The sequence below is a fragment of the Bombina bombina genome, chromosome 2 (assembly GCF_027579735.1).
Source record: "Bombina bombina isolate aBomBom1 chromosome 2, aBomBom1.pri, whole genome shotgun sequence".
Lineage (NCBI taxonomy): Eukaryota > Metazoa > Chordata > Amphibia > Anura > Bombinatoridae > Bombina > Bombina bombina.
Window position 1 is genome coordinate 147421775 of NC_069500.1, and position 25186 is coordinate 147446960.

A 25186-nucleotide genomic window follows, 5' to 3' on the forward strand; every position below is an offset into this window, starting at 1 on the left:
AAAAAAAACATAATTTATGCTTACCTGATAAATTCCTTTCTTCTGTAGTGTGATCAGTCCACGGGTCATCATTACTTCTGGGATATTACTCCTCCCCAACAGGAAGTGCAAGAGGATTCACCCAGCAGAGCTGCATATAGCTCCTCCCCTCTACGTCACTCCCAGTCATTCGACCAAGGACCAACGAGAAAGGAAAAGCCAAGGGTGAAGTGGTGACTGGAGTATAAATTAAAAAATATTTACCTGCCTTAAAAACAGGGCGGGCCGTGGACTGATCACACTACAGAAGAAAGGAATTTATCAGGTAAGCATAAATTATGTTTTCTTCTGTTAAGTGTGATCAGTCCACGGGTCATCATTACTTCTGGGATACCAATACCAAAGCAAAAGTACACGGATGACGGGAGGGATAGGCAGGCTCTTTATACAGAAGGAACCACTGCCTGAAGAACCTTTCTCCCAAAAATAGCCTCCGATGAAGCAAAAGTGTCAAATTTGTAAAATTTGGAAAAAGTATGAAGCGAAGACCAAGTTGCAGCCTTGCAAATCTGTTCAACAGAGGCCTCATTCTTGAAGGCCCAAGTGGAAGCCACAGCTCTAGTAGAATGAGCTGTAATTCTTTCAGGAGGCTGCTGTCCAGCAGTCTCATAAGCTAAACGAATTATGCTACGAAGCCAAAAAGAAAGAGAGGTAGCGGAAGCTTTTTGACCTCTCCTCTGCCCAGAGTAAATGACAAACAGAGAAGACGTTTGTCGAAATTCCTTAGTTGCCTGTAAGTAAAATTTTAGAGCACGGACTACATCCAGGTTGTGCAGTAGACGTTCCTTCTTTGAAGAAGGATTTGGGCATAAAGAAGGAACAACAATCTCTTGATTGATATTCCTGTTAGTAACTACCTTAGGTAAGAACCCAGGTTTAGTACGCAGGACTACCTTATCCGAATGAAAAATCAAATAAGGAGAATCACAATGTAAGGCTGATAATTCAGAGACTCTTCGAGCCGAGGAAATAGCCATTAAAAATAGAACTTTCCAAGATAACAACTTTATATCAATGGAATGAAGGGGTTCAAACGGAACGCCCTGTAAAACATTAAGAACAAGGTTTAAACTCCATGGTGGAGCAACAGTTTTAAACACAGGCTTAATCCTGGCCAAAGCCTGACAAAAAGCCTGGACGTCAGGAACTTCTGACAGACGTTTGTGTAACAGAATGGACAGAGCTGAGATCTGTCCCTTTAATGAACTAGCAGATAAACCCTTTTCTAAACCTTCTTGTAGAAAAGACAATATCCTAGGAATCCTAACCTTACTCCAAGAGTAACCTTTGGATTCACACCAATATAGGTATTTACGCCATATCTTATGGTAAATCTTTCTGGTAACAGGTTTCCTAGCCTGTATTAAGGTATCAATAACTGACTCAGAAAACCCACGTCTTGATAAAATCAAGTGTTCAATTTCCAAGCAGTCAGCTTCAGAGAAGTTAGATTTTGATGTTTGAAGGGACCCTGTATCAGAAGGTCCTGTTTCAGAGGTAGAGACCAAGGTGGACAGGATGACATGTCCACCAGGTCTGCATACCAAGTCCTGCGTGGCCACGCAGGTGCTATTAGAATCACTGATGCTCTCTCTTGTTTGATTCTGGCAATCAATCGAGGAAGTAACGGGAAGGGTGGAAACACGTAAGCCATCCTGAAGTCCCAAGGTGCTGTCAGAGCATCTATCAGGACTGCTCCTGGATCCCTGGATCTGGACCCGTAACGAGGAAGCTTGGCGTTCTGTCGAGACGCCATGAGATCTATCTCTGGTTTGCCCCAACGTCGAAGTATTTGGGCAAAGACCTCCGGATGAAGTTCCCACTCCCCCGGATGAAAAGTCTGACGACTTAAGAAATCCGCCTCCCAGTTCTCCACTCCCGGGATGTGGATTGCTGACAGGTGGCAAGAGTGAGACTCTGCCCAGCGAATTATCTTTGATACTTCCATCATAGCTAGGGAGCTTCTTGTCCCTCCCTGATGGTTGATGTAAGCTACAGTCGTGATGTTGTCCGACTGAAACCTGATGAACCCCCGAGTTGTCAACTGGGGCCAAGCCAGGAGGGCATTGAGAACTGCTCTCAATTCCAGAATGTTTATTGGCAGGAGACTCTCCTCCTGACTCCATTGTCCCTGAGCCTTCAGAGAATTCCAGACGGCACCCCAACCTAGAAGGCTGGCGTCTGTTGTTACAATTGTCCAGTCTGGTCTGCTGAATGGCATACCCCTGGACAGATGTGGCCCAGAAAGCCACCATAGAAGAGAATTTCTGGTCTCTTGATCCAGATTCAGAGAAGGGGATAAGTCTGAGTAATCCCCATTCCACTGACTTAGCATGCACAGTTGCAGTGGTCTGAGGTGTAAGCGTGCAAAGGGTACTATGTCCATTGCCGCTACCATTAAGCCGATTACCTCCATGCATTGAGCCACTGACGGGTGTTGAATGGAATGAAGGGTGCGGCAAGCACTTTGAAGTCTTGTTAGCCTGTCCTCTGTCAGGTAAATCTTCATTTCTACAGAATCTATAAGAGTCCCCAGGAAGGGAACTCTTGTGAGTGGAACGAGTGAACTTTTCTTTTCGTTCACCTTCCATCCATGTGACCTTAGAAATGCCAGCACTAACTCTGTATGAGACTTGGCAGTTTGAAAGCTTGAAGCTTGTATCAGAATGTCGTCTAGGTATGGAGCTACCGAGATTCCCCGCGATCTTAGTACCGCCAGAAGAGCACCCAGAACCTTTGTGAAGATTCTTGGAGCTGTAGCCAATCCGAATGGAAGAGCCACAAACTGGTAATGCCTGTCTAGGAAGGCAAACCTTAGGTACCGATAATGATCTTTGTGAATCGGTATGTGAAGGTAAGCATCTTTTAAATCTACAGTGGTCATGTACTGACCCTCTTGGATCATAGGTAAAATTGTCCGAATAGTCTCCATCTTGAACGATGGAACTCTTAGGAATTTGTTTAGGATCTTTAAGTCCAGGATTGGTCTGAAAGTTCCCTCTTTTTTGGGAACCACAAACAGATTTGAGTAAAACCCCTGTCCCTGTTCCGATCGTGGAACTGGATGGATTACTCCCATTAACAAGAGCTCTTGTACGCAGCATAGAAACGCCTCTTTCTTTCTCTGGATTGTTGACAATCTTGACAGATGAAATCTCTCTCTTGGAGGAGAGTATTTGAAGTCCAGAAGGTATCCCTGAGATATTATCTCTAGCGCCCAGGGATCCTGAACATCTCTTGCCCAAGCCTGGGCGAAGAGAGAAAGTCTGCCCCCCCACTAGATCCGATCCCGGATCGGGGGCCCTCAATTCATGCTGTTTTAGGGGCAGCAGCAGGTTTCCTAGTCTGCTTGCCCTTGTTCCAGGACTGGTTAGGTTTCCAGCCTTGTCTGTAGCGAGCAACAGCTCCTTCCTGTTTTGGGGCAGAGGAAGTTGATGCTGCTCCTGCTTTGAAATTACGAAAGGAACGAAAATTAGACTGTCTAGTCTTGGCTTTGGCTTTGTCCTGAGGCAGGGCATGGCCTTTACCTCCTGTAATGTCAGCGATAATCTCTTTCAACCCGGGCCCGAATAAGGTCTGCCCTTTGAAAGGTATATTAAGCAATTTAGACTTAGAAGTAACATCAGCTGACCAGGATTTTAGCCACAGCGCCCTGCGTGCCTGAATGGCGAATCCTGAATTCTTCGCCGTAAGTTTAGTAAGATGTACTACGGCCTCCGAAATGAATGAATTAGCTAGTTTAAGGACTCTAAGCCTGTCCGTAATGTCGTCCAGAGTAGCTGAACCAATGTTCTCTTCCAGAGACTCAATCCAGAATGCCGCTGCAGCCGTGATCGGCGCAATGCATGCAAGGGGTTGCAATATAAAACCTTGTTGAACAAACATTTTCTTAAGGTAACCCTCTAATTTTTTATCCATTGGATCTGAAAAAGCACAGCTATCCTCCACCGGGATAGTGGTACGCTTAGCTAAGGTAGAAACTGCTCCCTCCACCTTAGGGACCGTTTGCCATAAGTCCCTTGTGGTGGCGTCTATTGGAAACATTTTTCTAAATATCGGAGGGGATGAGAACGGCACACCGGGTCTATCCCACTCCTTAGTAACAATTTCAGTAAGTCTCTTAGGTATAGGAAAAACCTCAGTACTCGTCTGGTACCGCAAAATATTTATCCAACCTACACATTTTCTCTGGTATTGCAACTGTGTTACAATCATTCAGAGCCGCTAACACCTCCCCTAGTAATACACGGAGGTTTTCCAGTTTAAATTTAAAATTTGAAATATCTGAATCCAGTCTGTTTGGATCAGAACCGTCACCCACAGAATGAAGCTCTCCGTCCTCATGTTCTGCCACCTGTGACGCAGTGTCTGACATGGCCCTAATATTATCAGCGCACTCTGTTCTCACCCCAGAGTGATCACGCTTACCTCTTAGCTCTGGTAATTTAGCCAAAACCTCAGTCATAACAGTAGCCATATCCTGTAATGTGATTTGTAATGGCCGCCCAGATGTACTCGGCGCTACAATATCACGCACCTCCCTCTGAGCGGGAGATGTAGGTACTGACACGTGAGGCGAGTTAGTCGGCATAACTCTCCCCTCGTTGTTTGGTGAAATTTGTTCAATTTGTACAGATTGACTTTTATTTAAAGTAGCATCAATACAGTTAGTACATAAATTTCTATTGGGCTCCACTTTGGCATTGCAACAAATGACACAGGTATCATCCTCTGAATCAGACATGTTTAACACACTAGCAAATAAACTTGTAACTTGGAAATACAATTCAATTAGAATAATATTAAAACGTACTGTGCCTTTAAGAAGCACAGAAGATCTATGACAGTTGAAAATTAATAAATTGAAACAGTTATAGCCTCAATCCTTGTAAATAACACAACTTTAGCAAAGGTTTAATCCCATTAGCAAAGATAACAAATTCTGAAAGCAGGAAACAAATTACAGAATAAACGTTTTTTATCTCAGTCAAACTATAATTCTCACAGCTCTGCTGAGAGAAATTACCTCCCTCAAAATAAGTTTTGAAGACCCCTGAGCTCTGTAGAGATGAACCGGATCATGCAGGGAATACAATGAGTTGCTGACTGAAATATTTGATGCGTAGTAAAAGCGCCAAAAAACGGCCCCTCCCCCTCACACACAGCAGTGAGGGAGAACAGAAACTGTCAGAAAACAGATTAAGCAACTGCCAAGTGGAAAAATAGTGCCCAAACATTTATTCACTCAGTACCTCAGTAAATTAAAACGATTTTACATTCCAGCAAAAACGTTAAACATAATCTCTAGTTATTAAACAGCTTTATGTATTTCTTACAGTGTAATTCTAGTGAAGTACCATTCCCCAGAATACTGAAGTGTAAAGTATACATACATGACATTATATCGGTATGGCAGGATTTTCTCATCAATTCCATTGTCAGAAAATAAAAACTGCTACATACCTCTATGCAGATTCATCTGCCCGCTGTCCCCTGATCTGAAGTTTACCTCTCCTCAGATGGCCGAGAAACAGCAATATGATCTTAACTACTCCGGCTAAAATCATAACAAAAACTCTGGTAGATTCTTCTTCAAACTCTGCCAGAGAGATAATAACACACTCCGGTGCTATTTTAAAATAACAAACTTTTGATTGAAGATATAAAACTAAGTATAATCACCATAGTCCTCTCACACATCCTATCTAGTCGTTGGGTGCAAGAGAATGACTGGGAGTGACGTAGAGGGGAGGAGCTATATGCAGCTCTGCTGGGTGAATCCTCTTGCACTTCCTGTTGGGGAGGAGTAATATCCCAGAAGTAATGATGACCCGTGGACTGATCATACTTAACAGAAGAAAAAGACCTACATGTGTATGCTCCAATCATTGGCTCTATCCTCATTTGGAACCAAATATGTCTGTTGAGAAGTGGAACTTAAACTACATATTTAGCCATTTTAAAGAAGTTAAAACATTCATAGTAAAATAATGTGTTTATAAATAAAGAGATTGATAAGAATCTTGTGCTTGTTTTTGGCAGATGATTTCCGAGTATCGAACTATATTTTCGCACTATTTTTCGAGCAATCGCACTCACAAAATACTTCTGCCTGAAGACAAAACACACCTGTATATTCAACAAACAGCAAAAAAAAAAACATTTCAGTTTAACTTCTTATTTATGAGGACAAAATTATATAAAAAAAAAAAAGGTCCCAAATATTTACGGTCAAAATAGTGAACAAGATGCTAAAGTGAATCTCATTTTAAAAAAGTGAAAACAAAATAATCTATAACAGATAGTTCTAATAGTTTAATACATTCTAGGAAGACAAGGAAAGACAATAACCAAGTTTATTAATGGGGTTTCTAGGAATATTAATTTGTTCGGTTTAGGTTTTGGATACAAAATGTCTGAAAAAGGAGCTGCTGGGGACATGTATCAAACCAGAGGTCTCTTGTTTTCAGGATGTTTCTTAAAGTGATTGTAAACTTTACTGAATTAAAGGCACTAAATTCATTACAATTTATAATGATGCTTATTTTTTTAAAATACTTACCTTTGCGTTATGGTAAACGTCGATCCGACCTCCGCCTGCATATGCCGCTTCATTAGCATATCGATAACGAAACCGGCTTCCTCTAATCGTTGCGTTGCCCCACGAGCAGGATGCCAAAGGGGGCACACAACGATTGGAGAAAGCAGGATTCGTCATCGATCTGCTAAGGAAAGCCGGAGCTGCGTGCAGAGGATCGGCGTTATGTTTACCATAACGCAAAGGTATTTTAAAAAATAAGCATAATTGTAAACTTTAATGAATTAAAAAGTGCCCCTGTTTTTAAGAGTATTATTTAATACTGGCCTTTAATTTATTAAAGTTTACAATCACTTTAAATAGAATTAATGTGGTTTACATCTTCATAAATTAATACAGTATGTCTAATAACTAATAAGTAAAATAAAAAAAAAACTTTCAAATTGGCTTTAAAAGGAACACTAACCTAAATACTTTTTAAAAGCTTTGTAGTAAAGTTATTCCCTGCCTTCTTCTAGATCTGGGTGCCGTCATCTTAAAATCTAGCTTTCAATAAAGATGGATTTGTATTCCACAGCTGAGAGGCCTAGAAAGGATGCAGTCACACCAAGCTACATTTAGGTGTCGTTGGCAGAGGCCAGTAAGGGAAGGTGGGGGGCACCCAGTGGCTACTTGCTTTAGAACTTGAAAGTAAAAAGTAAATTTATATAAAAAGTTTTTGTACAGGAAATTCTCTGCCTTCTCTCGCCCTTTTTAATAGCACTATAAATTCTAGGTTTTAATGAATTATCAAAATATATTGTAGTTAATATTGTAAGGGAGGTAAAAATGTAATGAAAATTGAAAATTCTAGGCCTATTTAAAATGACTGAATACAGATTTATAGATTTTTTCCCCAAAAAATATTTACAATTAAAATGGTTGAGTTTATGTCTGAATGAATGAATTAGTCAACCTACAAATGGCTGTGTTAAGCATTTTTAGCATTACAATTTATTAAATTACTTCAAATTATTTCACTTACTGGCTTCTGGTGTTATGCTACCCTTCTCTGTACTCCAGTCACTCCAGTATCCACTATCCTTGTCCAACTTGCAGCGTAACGACACTACATACTCTGTATATGGCAGAAGGTCTTGCAGTGTAAATGAAGTCCTGTGTGAGGCGGTGTCTGCTTGTGGTACCTGAAGAGGCAATATACATTCAAAAAGGATTTAAGATAAAATCCACAAGTTCTATAATGTGAGTTAATTTTCCTAACTAACTTACAAATCACAGTTGTCAGCTTTATCCAGCCCTGAGGTGAGCTACATTTATTTGAATGGTGCGATCGGGCGCAATGCAATTAGACAGTGAGCTGTGACTTTTCCTTAATTTTTTTTATTTTTTTATTTTCTTTAACTGAAGACCCGAAGAGAAAGGCAATACATGCAAGTTAAGTAATTCCCCACATTTTTTAACAAGTACGGCTATCCTTATGCTACATAATTATGCACATGTCCCTTTAAGTAAGTTTAATGTCCCTTTATACAAGTTCATGCATAAACAGGCATTAAACTTTTTAGAGAAATGGACGACAGAAGTGTTTAACTCCAAGACAACAGACACAAAAGTTATAGCTAAAACTGCGAGCGAGGAGAAATAATCAGTAACCGATGAGTTGAAAGAAAAACTGCCTAGTTCTGAGGGAAAATGGTTTATAATGCATGCCTACCAAGTGCTACTTGCACTGATATAACAAACGTTGCACAGGTAGAATTTAGTGAGAGCATGCAAGAAAGACAGCTTAGGCAATTGTTAAAATGAAGCTTCAGTGTTCATGATGTTCCAACCATCCTAGTGTAATGACCATGGCCCATAAAAAATAATTCATAAACCAAAAAAATATCTGAGTGAGTCAAACTGGCCAAAGAAACATTGGGATCTTTATGACCAGAGTCCTGTCTTCCCACCTTTGACAAGGTTTGGACTCTCTGTCACATTCCTTAGGTGTTATATGGTTATAGGCCATCAGACAAGTAGGAACAACTTTATATGAAAAACCTTTACCCTTGAGAATCAAGGTTTCAGTAAGCAGACAGCAGAGGGATAGACCATCTTTTCTTCACCTTTCCAAACTACCTCAAATAGGTAGAAACTTAATTCACTTAAGCTGAATGCATAATAACTCTTTGTATACTAATATATAAAGTAAATGATTTGAATTAAAGGGACAGTGTACTGTAAAATAGTTTTTCCCTTAACGTGTTTCCAATAACTTTATACCAGCTGCAGAGTATAAAATGTATGGGAAATGCTGATTTATGTTTATTTTTGTATATGAAAAAGCTGCCGGGGGGGGGTTGAAACCACAAAGCCCAATAGTTAAATAGAATGTTATTTTTTTTTTTTTTTACACACACACTTTCCTGATACCTATTGATCTTGGGTTGAGAAACTGCTTGAGGAAGACTTGGATAAAAGCTTTTGTTCCGGATTATGCAATTCTATTTGTCCTTTTTGCATCTTGGTATTTATTTTAACAACTGAATACAAATTGACTAGGGCGAGCTCTCAAAGCATCACACTCACAAGTGTTAGGAAGGCATGCACAGTTATAAGCACTGGGCAGAACAATGCAATTAGATTTACCAAAGCAGCAAAGTGCCCAAACTGAAAAATATTTATTGATAAATATCAGATATAAAAAAAATATTAAATTACACACAGAGTCACAACCCATTACAAACAGACCTTCAAGTGGTCTTGCTCCGAGGCCAAAAGTACCTGTCTCATTATTATTATTTTACATGATGATTTAATTCTACAAAATACAAAGTGATCAGTTACCTGTTCCCATTGGCTGCTGATATTTGGGCGATATCTAATGTTATATATCATCTTCATATCTGGAATGTCTTTCATTGGATTGTCCCACATTATTTTTAAAGCATTTGGCAACTCGGAAGTAGAGACCAGAGATGTGATAACAGGAGCATTAGGCTTGACTATAAAACGGATATTATGGAAAAGAGTTAATAGTAAAGAAACAATTACATTTCACAAAAATTACAACATAAAAGTAACTGTAGCTATAAAATGTTTAGTTATGTGTCATGAAACAGCGTTGCAATATATGATTTATTTTGCCCCTATTTATGTGACTTAGCTCTAAAAATTGTGGATTTTATAATTCTCACAACTTTAAATGCACCCTGCAGACTTATGAAGACTAACCCTGCTACATACCTGTCATTAATTGGCTTTAACTGATAACAACTGCAAAACAATGTACTTTATACTAACATTATAACAGTGGCTAGCCTTGTTGTCTGCAGACTAAAGCCAAGTCTGGCTTCTCCAAATAAGGCAACAAAAACATATAAACTTGTCTGATATGTTATTTTATAGCAACACAACAAATGTTATTACAAAGTGTTTACTGTCCCTTTAAAATATATAGACGACAATTTATTATGCAAGTGACAAAAAGGACAAAGAACAAAAATATAAAACTAACCTACAGATGCAGCATCTAAAACGATTTCATCTGATACTCTGGTTCCAAGAACATTTTTAGCTTCAACTGAGAAGATGTTGTTGATAAAAAATAGAGACACTGCATTTTTGGAAATTGTACAGGTGTCATTTACACCACCTTGTGGAATACAACTGTCTCGGTCCTCTTCCAGAGGCCTTTAAAAAGGGAAACAAAGTGAATACATTATATTAAAAAATCAACATGTAGCTTAAAATGTAAGAAAATACAATCTCTCTCTCTTTATATATATATATATATATATATATATATATATATATATATATATATATATATATATATATATATATATATATATATATATATATATATAATCATCAACAGCAGACATTTCTATATCTTGTCCTAATACCTAGTTAATGGTTACCAGATGAGACCCCATCAGAAGGTGGCATGGACAGAAATAACCACTCCCCTTAAATCTATATGAAGGATGACCTCAGTTCCTTATCCCTCAATCCTAGACTGTCCATCATAGGATAAAATAGCAAGGGATGGGAACCTTTGTAAGCATTATATAGGTTATATAGGTTGATTATTAAAACTCGAATTATCTTGGCACCACCTAGCTAATGCTTACAAGATGAGATATTAATACCAAGAAGTACCTCTTAACATAAGGGTGACCACAAAAAGAAATAAAATAAGACAACAAAAACGGAGGCTGAAATACATTTAATTGTTTCAAATACAAGATAAGAGTCTCAAAATTCCTTGCTAAAATTAGCAAAAATAGAATGAAAAAAACAAAACCAGTCAGTTGTGCTGAAAATAGGAAGAAAATACATTCAAATGAAACCCTAACAAAACATCCAAGAAAGTGAAATACCCAAAAAGTGAAAGTAGTAGAGACTATGAGGCCAATTTAACAAATGTCTTGCGAACCTGATCCGACAGTGCAGATCAGGTCCACAAGACATCGCTGAATGCGGAGAGTAATACGCTCTCCGTATTCAGCATTGCACCAGCTGCTCTTGTGAGCTGCTGGTGCAACGCCGCCCCCTGCAGACTCCCGGCCAATGGGTCGCCAGCAGGGGGTGTCAATCAACCCGATCGTACTCGATCGGATTGAATTCCGGCGATTCCTGTCCGCTCAGAGCAGGGAATGGCAATCAACCCGATCGGGTTGATTGCCATCCCCTGCTCTGAGCGGACAGGAATCGCCGGAATTCAACCCGATCGAGTACGGTTCCGGCAATTCCTGTCTGCTCAGAGCAGGCGGACAGGATGGAGCAGCGGTCTTTGTGACCGCTGCTCCATAACTTGTGTTTCTGGCGAGTCTGAAGACTCGCCAGAAACACGGGCCGTCAAGCTCAGTTCGGAGCTTGATAGATAGGCCCCTATATATCACATAAGTCTAGATCTCAGAAAAGTACTGAGATCCACTAAGAACTTACACACACACTTGTATGAGAGAGTGAGTGAGAGTGTGAGAGTGAGTGAGAGTGTGAGAGTGAGTGAGAGTGAATATATATATATATATATATATATATATATATATATATATATATATATATATATACATACACATATACAGACACACACACACACACACATACACACAGCTTTTAAGCTTAGCTAGGGTTAGTACATGAATCAGAATATCGTCCAGATAAGGCGCCACTGCTATTCCCCGCGGTCTGAGAATCGCTAGAAGAGATCCTAGAACCTTTGTGAAGATTCTGGGTGCTGTGGCCAACCCGAAGGGAAGAGCCACAAACTGATAATGTTTGTCCAGGAAGGCAAACCTTAGGAACTGATGATGATCCTTGTTGATAGGGATATGAAGGTATGCATCCTTCAAGTCCACGGTAGTCATATATTGACCCTCCTGGATCATTGGTAAGATTGTTCGTATAGTCTCCATTTTGAACGATGGGACTCTGAGAAACTTGTTTAGACACTTGAGATCTAAAATGGGTCTGAAAATTCCCTCTTTTTTGGGAACCACGAAAAGATTTGAGTAAAACCCCTGTCCCTGTTCCAGTTTTGGAACGGGACAAATTACTCCCATGGTAGGGAGGTCTTCTACACAGCGTAAGAATGCCTCTCTTTTTATCTGGTCTACAGACAATCGTGAAAGATGAAATCTCCCTCTTGGGAGAAAATCCTTTAATTCTAGATGATACCCGTGGGGCACAATTTCTAATGCCCATGGGTCCTGAACATCTCTTGCCCAAGCCTGAGCAAATAAAGAAAGTCTGCCCCTACCAGATCCAGTCCCGGATCGGGGGCCGTCCCTTCATGCTGTCTTTGTAGCAGCAGCGGGCGCTAGAGAGCCTTAATTCTATCCAAAATATCCTCTAATGGGGTCTCAACCTTAAGAGACTCTTCTTGAGCATCAAACCAAAAAGCTGCTGCATTAGTAACTGGAGCAATGCAGGCTGTACGTTGTAAAAGAAAACCCTGATGAATAAATAATTTCTTTAGAAGACCCTCTAACTTCTTATCCATAGGGTTTTTGAAAGCACAACTGTCCTCAATAGGTATAGTTGTACGCTTAGCCAGGGTAGATATAGCTCCCTCCACCTTAGGGACCAACTGCCAAGAGTCCCGAATGGTGTCTGATATGGGAAACATTTTCTTAAAATTAGGAGGAGGAGGAGAGAACGGTATACCTGGTCTATCCCATTCCTTTTTTACAATTTCCGAAATTCTTTTAGGAACCGGAAAAACATCAGTGTAAGTAGTCACCTCTAGATATTTGTCCATCTTACACAATTTCTCTGGTGGTATCACAATAGGGTCACAATCATCCAGAGTCGCTAAAACCTCCCGAAGTAACAGGCGGAAGCGTTCCAGCTTAAATTTAAAGGACATGACGTCCGAATCTGTCTGAGATATCATCTTTCCTGAATCTGAAAGTTCTCCCTCAGGCAGCAAATCCCTGAGAGGGTACGTCGGAAATAGCCAATAAAGCATCAGAGGATTCAGTATTCACATTAATACCTGACCTACTGCGTTTACCTTGTAAAAATGTTAATTTAGATAACACCTCTGTAAGGGTAGTTGATATAACTGCAGCCATCTCCTGCAGAGTAAAAGAATTAGACGCACTAGAGGTACTTGGCATTGCTTGTGTGGGCGTTAAAGATTGTGACACTTGGGGAGAATTGGATGCCATATCCTGATTCTCTTCAGACTGAGAATCATCCTTAGGCACATTTTCTTTACTTAAAATATGCTTTTTACATTGTAAGGCCCTTTTAGTACAAGAGGTACATAACGTAAGAGGGGGTTCCACAATGGCTTATAAACACAGAGCAATTAGTATGGGCTGGCTCCTAACCTTTAATTACTGCTTTTTCAAATCAAGATAACATGAGAACAAATAAAAATTGATAATAGGAGTAAATTAGAAAGTTGTTTAAAATTGCATGCTCTGAATCATGAAAGAAAAAATGTGGGGTTAGTATCCCTTTAAGAAAGTTATAAACGTTCACCTGTGAATTGGCTTAAAAAAGCATTGTTTTTTATTCTGTCAGTTGTAGGTAGAAAGAAAAAGGATAAAGGGGTAGGTAAGAATGTCCTTTGAATCTTGCATAGATATAAGACTAACTTATATCTGTAACTGCAACTGTAAAAGCATTTTCCTGGAAGAACCTTTTTTTGAGATTCTCAATTTTATTACTCTCTTAAAGGGACATGAAATCCACATTTTTTCTTTCATGATTTAGAAAGAGCTTTTCATTTTAAACAACTTTCTAATTTACTTCTAATATCTAATTTGCTTCATTCTCTTAACATCCTTTGCTGGAAAGCATATCTAGATAGGCTCAGTAGCTTCTGATTGGTGGCTGCACATAGATGGCTTGTGTGATTGGCTCACCCATGTGCATTGCTATTTCTTCAACAAAGGATATCTAAAGAATGAAGCAAACTAGATAATAGAAGTAAATTAGGATGTTGTTTAAAATCATATTTTCTATCTGAATCATGAAAGAAAGATTTTGGGTTTAGTGTCCCTTTAATATCCCAGATGGTCATATACACACACAGTGTGCAGCAGCAATGTGCTAATTATAATGGATGTCTCTAAAGGTCCTTAGCGCATCTGTGTTTGAATGTCATGAGTTACAATGGGGTTGTGTGAATAGGGAGAGTTTATGGTATCTATTAGAGATTACATGGAGATTTTTTTTAAGGGGGAAAGTGCACCTGTATAATAGACAGGTATTACATAATTGCATGTATGTGTGTAAGTGTAGGAAAGTGTCTGTGTATGAGTGAGAGCCTACATAGTGGGAAAGCTCCTGGGGTGTGTGTGTGTGTGCATGCATGTGTGTGTATGCGCGCGCGTGTGTGTGTGTGTGTGTGTGTATGTGTGTGTGTGTGTGTGTGTGTGTGTGTGTGTGTGTATGTGTGTATGCGCGCGCGCGCGTGTGTGTGTGTGTGTAAAAGAATACCCAATATGGATGAAAGGTATCCTTAAGTACACAGGTAAAAAAAGAGTGGAGGAGCCTTGTAGATGCATGTAAAAATGTTAGAGTGTCTGGTGGGTGAGTGCACCTAAGAGTAGAAGAGCATCTGGCAGGTGTGGCTAAAAGTGGGACAGCACATAAGGGGTGGGTATGGGTGAACACCTGGGTGTCTGTTGAATAAAGGTGGTAAAGTTGGATGTGTAGCTGAAATTTTTTCTCCGCTTTATTGTGTGCAGATTGATCTGTTTTAGATGCTGCAGTGCATAACATTGTTTATAAATTGCTCCTTTACCCTTATATTGTCATTAAAAATAGCTGCTTACGTCTGTTGAAACCACCACCTTTACTGACAATATGAATACTTTAGTATTCTCTATAGAAACACTACATAAACAAGATATGGTAAGCAGCAATCAAATTCACAGTGGGGGGTTGGTAAAGAGTTATTACAATTTTTCTTTTTCACAATTGGCCATTGTGTATAGACACAGAAGAAGATATGGAGGCTTTAATGTACAGAGAAATAGAACAATGAATTGAGGCCTCAATCAGCAAAACAGATTTTTTGTATACAAAAATAAAACTAAAATAGCAATTTCCCATACCTGATATACATTGCAGCTACCATAACAAGTCATTGGGAACACATTAAGGGGAAACCACTTTTACAGTATAATGTCCCTTTAGCTAATACAAAGGTTCTCCCTCTGTCTTAATTACACTGTACAATAAATTCTTATGAAGCGCTTACAAAATAAAAATAAATAAATAGCGGCACCAATGGAAAGCCTTCATAAAAGTTATGGAAATGTAAAATTAAAAAGGGACATTAAACACTAAATACATTTTATCAGCACAGTATTGCGGCCATTTCCCACCTTCCTCTAGTCATAGATGCCGCCATGTTGAAATCTAGCTTTCACTACACTCCAGTGCTCACCTGTTTGCACATGTTGTGCAGCAACTCTCCTTCAGATACTTGCAGTGGCCCAAGTTCCATATGGACTTGAACTCCAACCTTTTTCTTTATGGATTCAGATAGAGCGTACAATTTTTAAAAAGTTTCCTCTTTTCTTCTATTACCAAATTTGCTTCATTCTCTCAAGTAGGTAGGCTAAGGAGAGGGCATGTGTCAGGAGCACGATATGGCAGCAAGAATTCCTTTAATGTTATACATTGGCAAGAGCAGTAGATGGCATTAGTGTTTACTGCCATCCAGTGCTCAAGACACTTGCATGTTACCCATTTTTTGGCAAAAAATATAAATATAGAAAAAATAATGATATCACAGCATGGATATATGGGACATGTATTGTACTGCACATAAGCTTTTGAAGCTTGTGGTTGCTACTGTGCGTGTAATGGAATCTGCTAAAAAATCCATTACAGAAGGTGCACTAAATAGGCAGGAATTACTCCACCAGCAGCCTGCTTTACCAACAAATAACTATTACTTATCCACAGAGTGTACAAATTATCGGAGTGTAAAAAGCATAAGCTGTATTTTACAGAAACCTGATATTCCTCCTTGGATGTCAGCAGAAGTAAATAACACTGAAAATTCCCACTGGGTATTTAATTCAGTTATTTAAAATGTGTTACTGCATATTGTATCCAACAGGAGATATTTACCATTTGTGTTTCAGCGTATAGGTGGTGTTTAGAAGAGTTGGCTTGCCAGGGTTCCATGTACAGGTCATCTTCTCTTTATCATACATAATGCATGTCAAGTTTGTAGGCTTGTCTGGAGGGTCTGCAAGAAACAAATATACACAATCATATCCCCATAGACCAAATTAGCACAAAAAAAACAGAATTTATGTTTACCTGATAAATTTCTTTCTCCAACGGTGTGTCCGGTCCACGGCGTCATCCTTACTTGTGGGATATTCTCTTCCCCAACAGGAAATGGCAAAGAGCCCAGCAAAGCTGGTCACATGATCCCTCCTAGGCTCCGCCTACCCCAGTCATTCGACCGACGTTAAGGAGGAATAATAGCATAGGAGAAACCATATGGTACCGTGGTGACTGTAGTTAAAGAAAATAAATTATCAGACCTGATTAAAAAACCAGGGCGGGCCGTGGACCGGACACACCGTTGGAGAAAGAAATTTATCAGGTAAACATAAATTCTGTTTTCTCCAACATAGGTGTGTCCGGTCCACGGCGTCATCCTTACTTGTGGGAACCAATACCAAAGCTTTAGGACACGGATGAAGGGAGGGAGCAAATCAGGTCACCTAAATGGAAGGCACCACGGCTTGCAAAACCTTTCTCCCAAAAATAGCCTCAGAAGAAGCAAAAGTATCAAACTTGTAAAATTTGGTAAAAGTGTGCAGTGAAGACCAAGTCGCTGCCCTACATATCTGATCAACAGAAGCCTCGTTCTTGAAGGCCCATGTGGAAGCCACAGCCCTAGTGGAATGAGCTGTGATTCTTTCGGGAGGCTGCCGTCCGGCAGTCTCGTAAGCCAATCTGATGATGCTTTTAATCCAAAAAGAGAGAGAGGTAGAAGTTGCTTTTTGACCTCTCCTTTTACCTGAATAAACAACAAACAAGGAAGATGTTTGTCTAAAATCCTTTGTAGCATCTAAATAGAATTTTAGAGCGAGAACAACATCCAAATTGTGCAACAAGCGTTCCTTCTTTGAAACTGGTTTCGGACACAGAGAAGGTACGATAATCTCCTGGTTAATGTTTTTGTTAGAAACAACTTTTGGAAGAAAACCAGGTTTAGTACGTAAAACCACCTTATCTGCATGGAACACCAGATAAGGAGGAGAACACTGCAGAGCAGATAATTCTGAAACTCTTCTAGCAGAAGAAATTGCAACTAAAAACAAAACTTTCCAAGATAATAACTTAATATCAACGGAATGTAAGGGTTCAAACGGAACCCCCTGAAGAACTGAAAGAACTAAATTGAGACTCCAAGGAGGAGTCAAAGGTTTGTAAACAGGCTTGATTCTAACCAGAGCCTGAACAAAGGCTTGAACATCTGGCACAGCTGCCAGTTTTTTGTGAAGTAACACCGACAAGGCAGAAATCTGTCCCTTCAGGGAACTTGCCGATAATCCTTTTTCCAATCCTTCTTGAAGGAAGGATAGAATCCTAGGAATCTTAACCTTGTCCCAAGGGAATCCTTTAGATTCACACCAACAGATATATTTTTTCCAAATTTTGTGGTAAATCTTTCTAGTTACAGGCTTTCTGGCCTGAACAAGAGTATCGATAACAGAATCTGAGAAACCTCGCTTCGATAAAATCAAGCGTTCAATCTCCAAGCAGTCAGCTGGAGTGAAACCAGATTCGGATGTTCGAACGGACCCTGAACAAGAAGGTCTCGTCTCAAAGGTAGCTTCCAAGGTGGAGCCGATGACATATTCACCAGATCTGCATACCAAGTCCTGCGTGGCCACGCAGGAGCTATCAAGATCACCGACGCCCTCTCCTGATTGATCCTGGCTACCAGCCTGGGGATGAGAGGAAACGGCGGGAACACATAAGCTAGTTTGAAGGTCCAAGGTGCTACTAGTGCATCCACTAGAGCCGCCTTGGGATCCCTGGATCTGGACCCGTAGCAAGGAACTTTGAAGTTCTGACGAGAGGCCATCAGATCCATGTCTGGAATGCCCCATAGTTGAGTGACTTGGGCAAAGATTTCCGGATGGAGTTCCCACTCCCCCGGATGCAATGTCTGACGACTCAGAAAATCCGCTTCCCAATTTTCCACTCCCGGGATGTGGATAGCAGACAGGTGGCAGGAGTGAGACTCCGCCCATAGAATGATCTTGGTCACTTCTTCCATCGCTAGGGAACTCCTTGTTCCCCCCTGATGGTTGATGTACGCAACAGTCGTCATGTTGTCTGATTGAAACCGAATGAACTTGGTCCTCGCTAGCTGAGGCCAAGCCTTGAGAGCATTGAATATCGCTCTCAGTTCCAGAATATTTATCGGTAGAAGAGATTCTTCCCGAGACCAAAGACCCTGAGCTTTCAGGGATCCCCAGCCCATCAGACTGGCGTCGGTCGTGACAATGACCCACTCTGGTCTGCGGAATGTCATCCCTCGTGACAGGTTGTCCAGGGACAGCCACCAACGGAGTGAGTCTCTGGTCCTCTGATTTACTTGTATCTTTGGAGACAAGTCTGTATAGTCCCCATTCCACCGACTGAGCATGCACAGTTGTAATGGTCTTAGATGAATGCGCGCAAAAGGAACTATGTCCATTGCCGCTACCATCAACCCGATCACTTCCATGCACTGAGCTACGGAAGGAAGAGGAACGGAGTGAAGTATCCGACAAGAGTCCAGAAGCTTTGTCTTTCTGGCCTCTGTTAGAAAAATCCTCATTTCTGAGGAGTCTATAATTGTTCCCAAGAAGGGAACCCTTGTTGACGGGGATAGAGAACTCTTTTCCACGTTCACTTTCCAGCCGTGAGATCTGAGAAAGGCCAGGACGATGTCCGTGTGAGCCTTTGCTCGAGGGAGGGACGACGCTTGAATCAGAATGTCGTCCAGGTAAGGTACTACTGCAATGCCCCTTGGTCTTAGTACCGCTAGAAGGGACCCTAGTACCTTTGTGAAAATCCTTGGAGCAGTGGCTAATCCGAAAGGAAGCGCCACAAACTGGTAATGTTTGTCCAGGAATGCAAACCTTAGGAACCGATGATGTTCCTTGTGGATAGGAATATGTAGATACGCATCCTTTAAATCCACCGTGGTCATGAATTGACCTTCCTGGATGGAAGGAAGGATAGTTCGAATGGTTTCCATCTTGAACGATGGGACCTTGAGAAATTTGTTTAAGATCTTGAGATCTAAGATTGGTCTGAACGTTCCCTCTTTTTTGGGAACTATGAACAGATTGGAGTAGAACCCCATCCCTTGTTCTCTTAATGGAACAGGATGAATCACTCCCATTTTTAACAGGTCTTCTACACAATGTAAGAACGCCTGTCTTTTTATGTGGTCTGAAGACAACTGAGACCTGTGGAACCTCCCCCTTGGGGGAAGTCCCTTGAATTCCAGAAGATAACCCTGGGAGACTATTTCTAGCGCCCAAGGATCCAGAACATCTCTTGCCCAAGCCTGAGCGAAGAGAGAGAGTCTGCCCCCCACCAGATCCGGTCCCGGATCGGGGGCCAATATTTCATGCTGTCTTGGTAGCAGTGACAGGTTTCTTGGCCTGCTTTCCCTTGTTCCAGCCTTGCATTGGTCTCCAAGCTGGCTTGGCTTGAGAAGTATTACCCTCTTGCTTAGAGGACGTAGCACTTTGGGCTGGTCCGTTTTTACGAAAAGGACGAAAATTAGGTCTATTTTTTGCCTTGAAAGGCCTATCCTGAGGAAGGGCGTGGCCCTTACCCCCAGTGATATCAGAGATAATCTCTTTCAAGTCAGGGCCAAACAGCGTTTTCCCCTTGAAAGGAATGTTTAGTAACTTGTTCTTGGAAGACGCATCAGCCGACCAAGATTTCAACCAAAGCGCTCTGCGCGCCACAATAGCAAACCCAGAATTCTTAGCCGCTAACCTAGCCACTTGCAAAGTGGCGTCTAGAGTGAAAGAATTAGCCAATTTGAGAGCATTGATTCTGTCCATAATCTCCTCATAAGGAGGAGAATCACTATCGAGCACCTTAATCAGTTCATCAAACCAGAAATATGCAGCTGTAGTGACAGGGACAATGCATGAAATGGGTTGTAGAAGGTAACCCTGCTGAACAAACATCTTTTTAAGCAAACCTTCTAATTTTTTATCCATAGGATCTTTGAAAGCACAACTATCCTCTATGGGTATAGTGGTGCGTTTGTTTAAAGTAGAAACCGCTCCCTCGACCTTGGGGACTGACTGCCATAAGTCCTTTCTGGGGTCGACCATAGGAAACAATTTTTTAAATATGGGGGGAGGGACGAAAGGAATACCGGGCCTTTCCCATTCTTTATTAACAATGTCCGCCACCCGCTTGGGTATAGGAAAAGCTTCTGGGAGCCCCGGCACCTCTAGGAACTTGTCCATTTTACATAGTTTCTCTGGAATGACCAACTTTTCACAATCATCCAGAGTGGATAATACCTCCTTAAGCAAAATGCGGAGATGTTCCAACTTAAATTTAAATGTAATCACATCAGATTCAGCCTGATGAGAAATGTTCCCTGAATCAGTAATTTCTCCCTCAGACAAAACCTCCCTGGCCCCCTCAAACTGGATTAGGGGCCCTTCAGAGATATTAATATCAGCGTCGTCATGCTCTTCAGTAACTAAAACAGAGCAGCCACGCTTACGCTGACAAGGGTTCATTTTGGCTAAAATGTTTTTGACAGAATTATCCATTACAGCCGTTAATTGTTGCATAGTAAGGAGTATTGGCGCGCTAGATGTACTAGGGGCCTCCTGAGTGGGCAAGACTCGTGTAGACGAAGGAGGGAATGATGCAGTACCATGCTTACTCCCCTCACTTGAGGAATCATCTTGGGCATCATTGTCATTATCACATAAATCACATTTATTTAAATGAATAGGAATTCTGGCTTCCCCACATTCAGAACACAGTCTATCTGGTAGTTCAGACATGTTAAACAGGCATAAACTTGATAAGAAAGTACAAAAAACGTTTTAAAATAAAACCGTTACTGTCACTTTAAATTTTAAACTGAACACACTTTGTTACTGCAATTGCGAAAAAACATGAAGGAATTGTTCAAAAATCACCAAATTTTCACCACAGTGTCTTAAAGCCTTAAAAATATTGCACACCAAATTTGGAAGCTTTAACCCTTAAAATAACGGAACCGGAGCCGTTATAAGCTTTAACCCCTTTACAGTCCCTGGTATCTGCTTTGCTGAGACCCAACCAAGCCCAAAGGGGAATACGATACCAAATGACGCCTTCAGAAAGTCTTTTCTAAGTATCAGAGCTCCTCTCACATGCGACTGCATGCCATGCCTCTCAAAAACAAGTGCGCCACACCGGCGCGAAAATGAGACTCTGCTTATGCTTTGGGAAAGCCCCTAAGAAATAAGGTGTCTAATACAGTGCCTGCCGATATTATTATATCAAAATACCCAGATAAAATGATTCCTCAAGGCTAAATATGTGCTAATAATGAATCGATTTAGCCCAGAAAAGTCTACAGTCTAAATAAGCCCTTGTAAAGCCCTTATTTACGATCGTAATAAATATGGCTTACCGGATCCCATAGGGAAAATGACAGCTTCCAGCATTACATCGTCTTGTTAGAATGTGTCATACCTCAAGCAGCAAGAGACTGCACACTGTTCCCCCAACTGAAGTTAATTGCTCTCAACAGTCCTGTGTGGAACAGCCATGGATTTTAGTTACGGTTGCTAAAATCATTTTCCTCATACAAACAGAAATCTTCATCTCTTTTCTGTTTCTGAGTAAATAGTACATACCAGCACTATTTCAAAATAACAAACTCTTGATTGAATAATAAAAAACTACAGTTAAACACTAAAAAACTCTAAGCCATCTCCGTGGAGATGTTGCCTGTACAACGGCAAAGAGAATGACTGGGGTAGGCGGAGCCTAGGAGGGATCATGTGACCAGCTTTGCTGGGCTCTTTGCCATTTCCTGTTGGGGAAGAGAATATCCCACAAGTAAGGATGACGCCGTGGACCGGACACACCTATGTTGGAGAAAATACATTTTCTATCTCCATAGTGTTCTAAATTACAGAAAACCCTTTTTAAAAAAATAATATTTTCATTGGTTGAAGAACTGGAGAATAAACCTATAAAATAAAGACAAGTGTGAGTTGAATAAACTTTCAGACTTATTTTAAATTTAAAAAAATAAAAATCTTGTATACAGTAATAAAGTAAGATTTTATACATATCACTATATGAGGAAGTTTGAACCATAAAACATAAAATGAAGGGTTTGAACTAAAGTATGAATAAATTGATTTATTGGCAAGTATAAATCTGTTTTTGTTCATTTTTTCTTGGTCTTAAAGAACCATATCCATACCATGAGGTCTATTTATCAAAGGTCTTGCGGACCTGATCCGACAGTGCGGATCAGGTCCGCAAGAACTCGCTGAATGCGGAGAGCAATACGCTCTCCGTATTCAGCATTGCACCAGCAGCTGGGTGTCAATCAACCCGATCGTACTTGATCGGGTTGAATTGTGGCGATTCCTGTCCGCCTGCTCAGAGCAGGTGGACAGGGTTATGGAGCAGCGGTCTTTAGGCCGCTGCTTCATAACTGGTGTTTCTGGCGGGTCTGAAGATTCTCCAGAAACACGGGCCCACAAGCTCCATACGGAGCTTGATAAATGGGCCTCCATGGATTCATTACCAAAGCTGGATCTTAGGAAAGATGGGAAGGGAAGAAAACGTCTGCATACAAAAAGAGGAAGTACAGGCTGTAACACCTTTCTATCAGCTTGCGCTGGGGCAAAGATATAAAACTGGTACAATGTAGTGAAAATATGCTGAGAAGACCACATGGCTGTCTTGCATCACAGTTCCAACTAAAGCTTCTTGATGACAGGCCAAGGAAGGTGCAACCATTCAAGTGGAATGAACCCTGATTTTAAAAAGGAGTTGTTTTTTCATAAAAAAAAAGATAATAAGCCTCAAAATCAGAGAACAAATCCAATTAGCTGATAGAATTGTGGAAACTTTTAGGCCCTTCCTAGTATCATAATTGATTGATTTCTTGATTTTCCTAGGGATTTCCAAATACTTCAGAGCTCTAAAACATCAAGTCTAAGGTGGTGGAGTCTGACTTCACACAGTGGAGTATCACCTTCACTAACTGTGCATAAGGGAACACCAAAACTTTAAATGGGACATGAAACCCAACATTTTTCTTTCATGATTCAGATAGAGCATACAATTTTAAACAACTTTCCAATATATTTCTATCAACATTTTTTTCATTCTCTTGGTATCCGTTCTTGACGGAGCAGCAATGCACTATTGGGAGCTAGCTGAACACATTGGGTTAGCCAAAGAACAGAAGTTTTTATGCGTAGTTACTAAACAGTAGATAGCTCCCAGTAATGCATTGCTACTCTGTAGCCCATCTATGCATGCTTTTCAACCAAGGATACCAATAAAACAAAGCAAAATAAGATGAGAAGTAAATTGGAAAGTTGTCTAAAATTGCACATATGTCTGAATCATGAAAGTTTAATTTTGACTTTACTGACTCTTTAAAGGAAGAGTCCGTCAGCCAGACACCTGGCCAGTCGGCGCACAGAAACAGAGCTAAAGCCAGTATTCAAAGATGGTGCCCTGCAATAATTGAACCTCTGTTCATTGCAAATTTTGCTGACGAACCCAGCACAGCACTGGACCCTACATAGTTTGCACCCCACCTCAAGTCAATTTTAACCTTACTTTCTATCCAACTAAGTCCCCACAGATATCAGGCAGTGGGACCATAGGTGGACTATTATTTTTATTACACCATTAACACTGTCTGTCAAGAGTATTAAAGTATGTGGCACCTTAAACAAATGCAACCCCACACAAAACAGTCACTCTGTTAGTACCCTCTAAATATGCTTTGCTCTTTTGAAACTTTATCCCTAATCTGCATATGCAGCAATAAGGCACAGCTCTCACTATTGCACAGCAGCCCGCAAATCCAAATTAGGGACACAAATGTCTGCTGTGAGTCAACTCTTCCACATCCTGGTGGATCTCCATTCTTACTAGTACTTTAAAATAAGCATTGCCCAAGTCTAAAGTACCAAAAAGTGGACAAAATAACATCAATGAATGCACCAACAGATGACAATCTCAACATCCTCAGAAGCCTAACACCCTACAACCAAGGCTTAACTTAATAACCACCACAATTTCAACATATTTTATCTTAAAAGGACATGAAACCCACAATTTTTCTTTCATGATTCAGATAGAGCATATAATATTAAACAACTTTCCAATTTACTTATCTTATTTGCTTCGTTTGTCTTGGTATCCTTTGATTAAAATCATATCTAGATAGGCTCAGGAGCTGGCTGCTGATTGATGGCTCCACATATATACCTCTTGCCATTGGCTTACCATTGTTTTGAGATATCGCCAAGTAGTGCAATGCTTCTCCTTCAATAAATCCGGAGATTGAAGCAAATTGTTATATAAGTAAATTGGAAAGTTGCTTAAAAATCTATTGTAATCCTAAAAAATTGGGGTTTCATGTCCCTTTAAAGTAAAGCAGTGTATAAAAGAATACTTTGTGAAATTATAAAAAAAAGTATTTTTTAACTGATTTAACTGATCTTAGCTTCAGAGAAAGTCACAAAAACACGAAAAGAAAACCCTATCAAACATACTAAAACACTAGAATCAGCAAATTACCATCCAAGGTGTGGCTCTAAGTCTAACCTAGTTGCAGGGAATTGCAATGACCATGAGTGCCAAAAATTAATGAACACATTCAAACTATTATAAAAGGAATATCAGACTACTCAAATTAAGCAATACCAATCAAAAGAGCCCACAGAGGTCCAAGACCTCAACTAATAGACTCTCAACCAAAAAAAAAAAAAAAATCAAACACTTGGTCAAAAGGTAACATGGGGGTCAAATGCAAATTCAGGTCAAAGAGTCTACTGGTCAACAGACAGTCAGCTATCAAGCAGGGATGAACATAGTAAATGTTAGGTA

The 25186-nt window shown here is 40.4% G+C and overlaps 1 protein-coding gene across 1 annotated transcript in view; it reads right to left on the bottom strand.

Moving 5' to 3' along the window:
• IL6ST (interleukin 6 cytokine family signal transducer) overlaps positions 1 to 25186 on the bottom strand; it is a 221812-nt gene that overhangs the window by 86209 nt on the left and 110417 nt on the right. Inside the window, 4 exon segments of the mRNA XM_053699691.1 lie at positions 7602 to 7761; positions 9407 to 9564; positions 10077 to 10252; positions 16169 to 16289. Coding sequence (XP_053555666.1) covers positions 7602 to 7761; positions 9407 to 9564; positions 10077 to 10252; positions 16169 to 16289 — 615 coding nt within the window.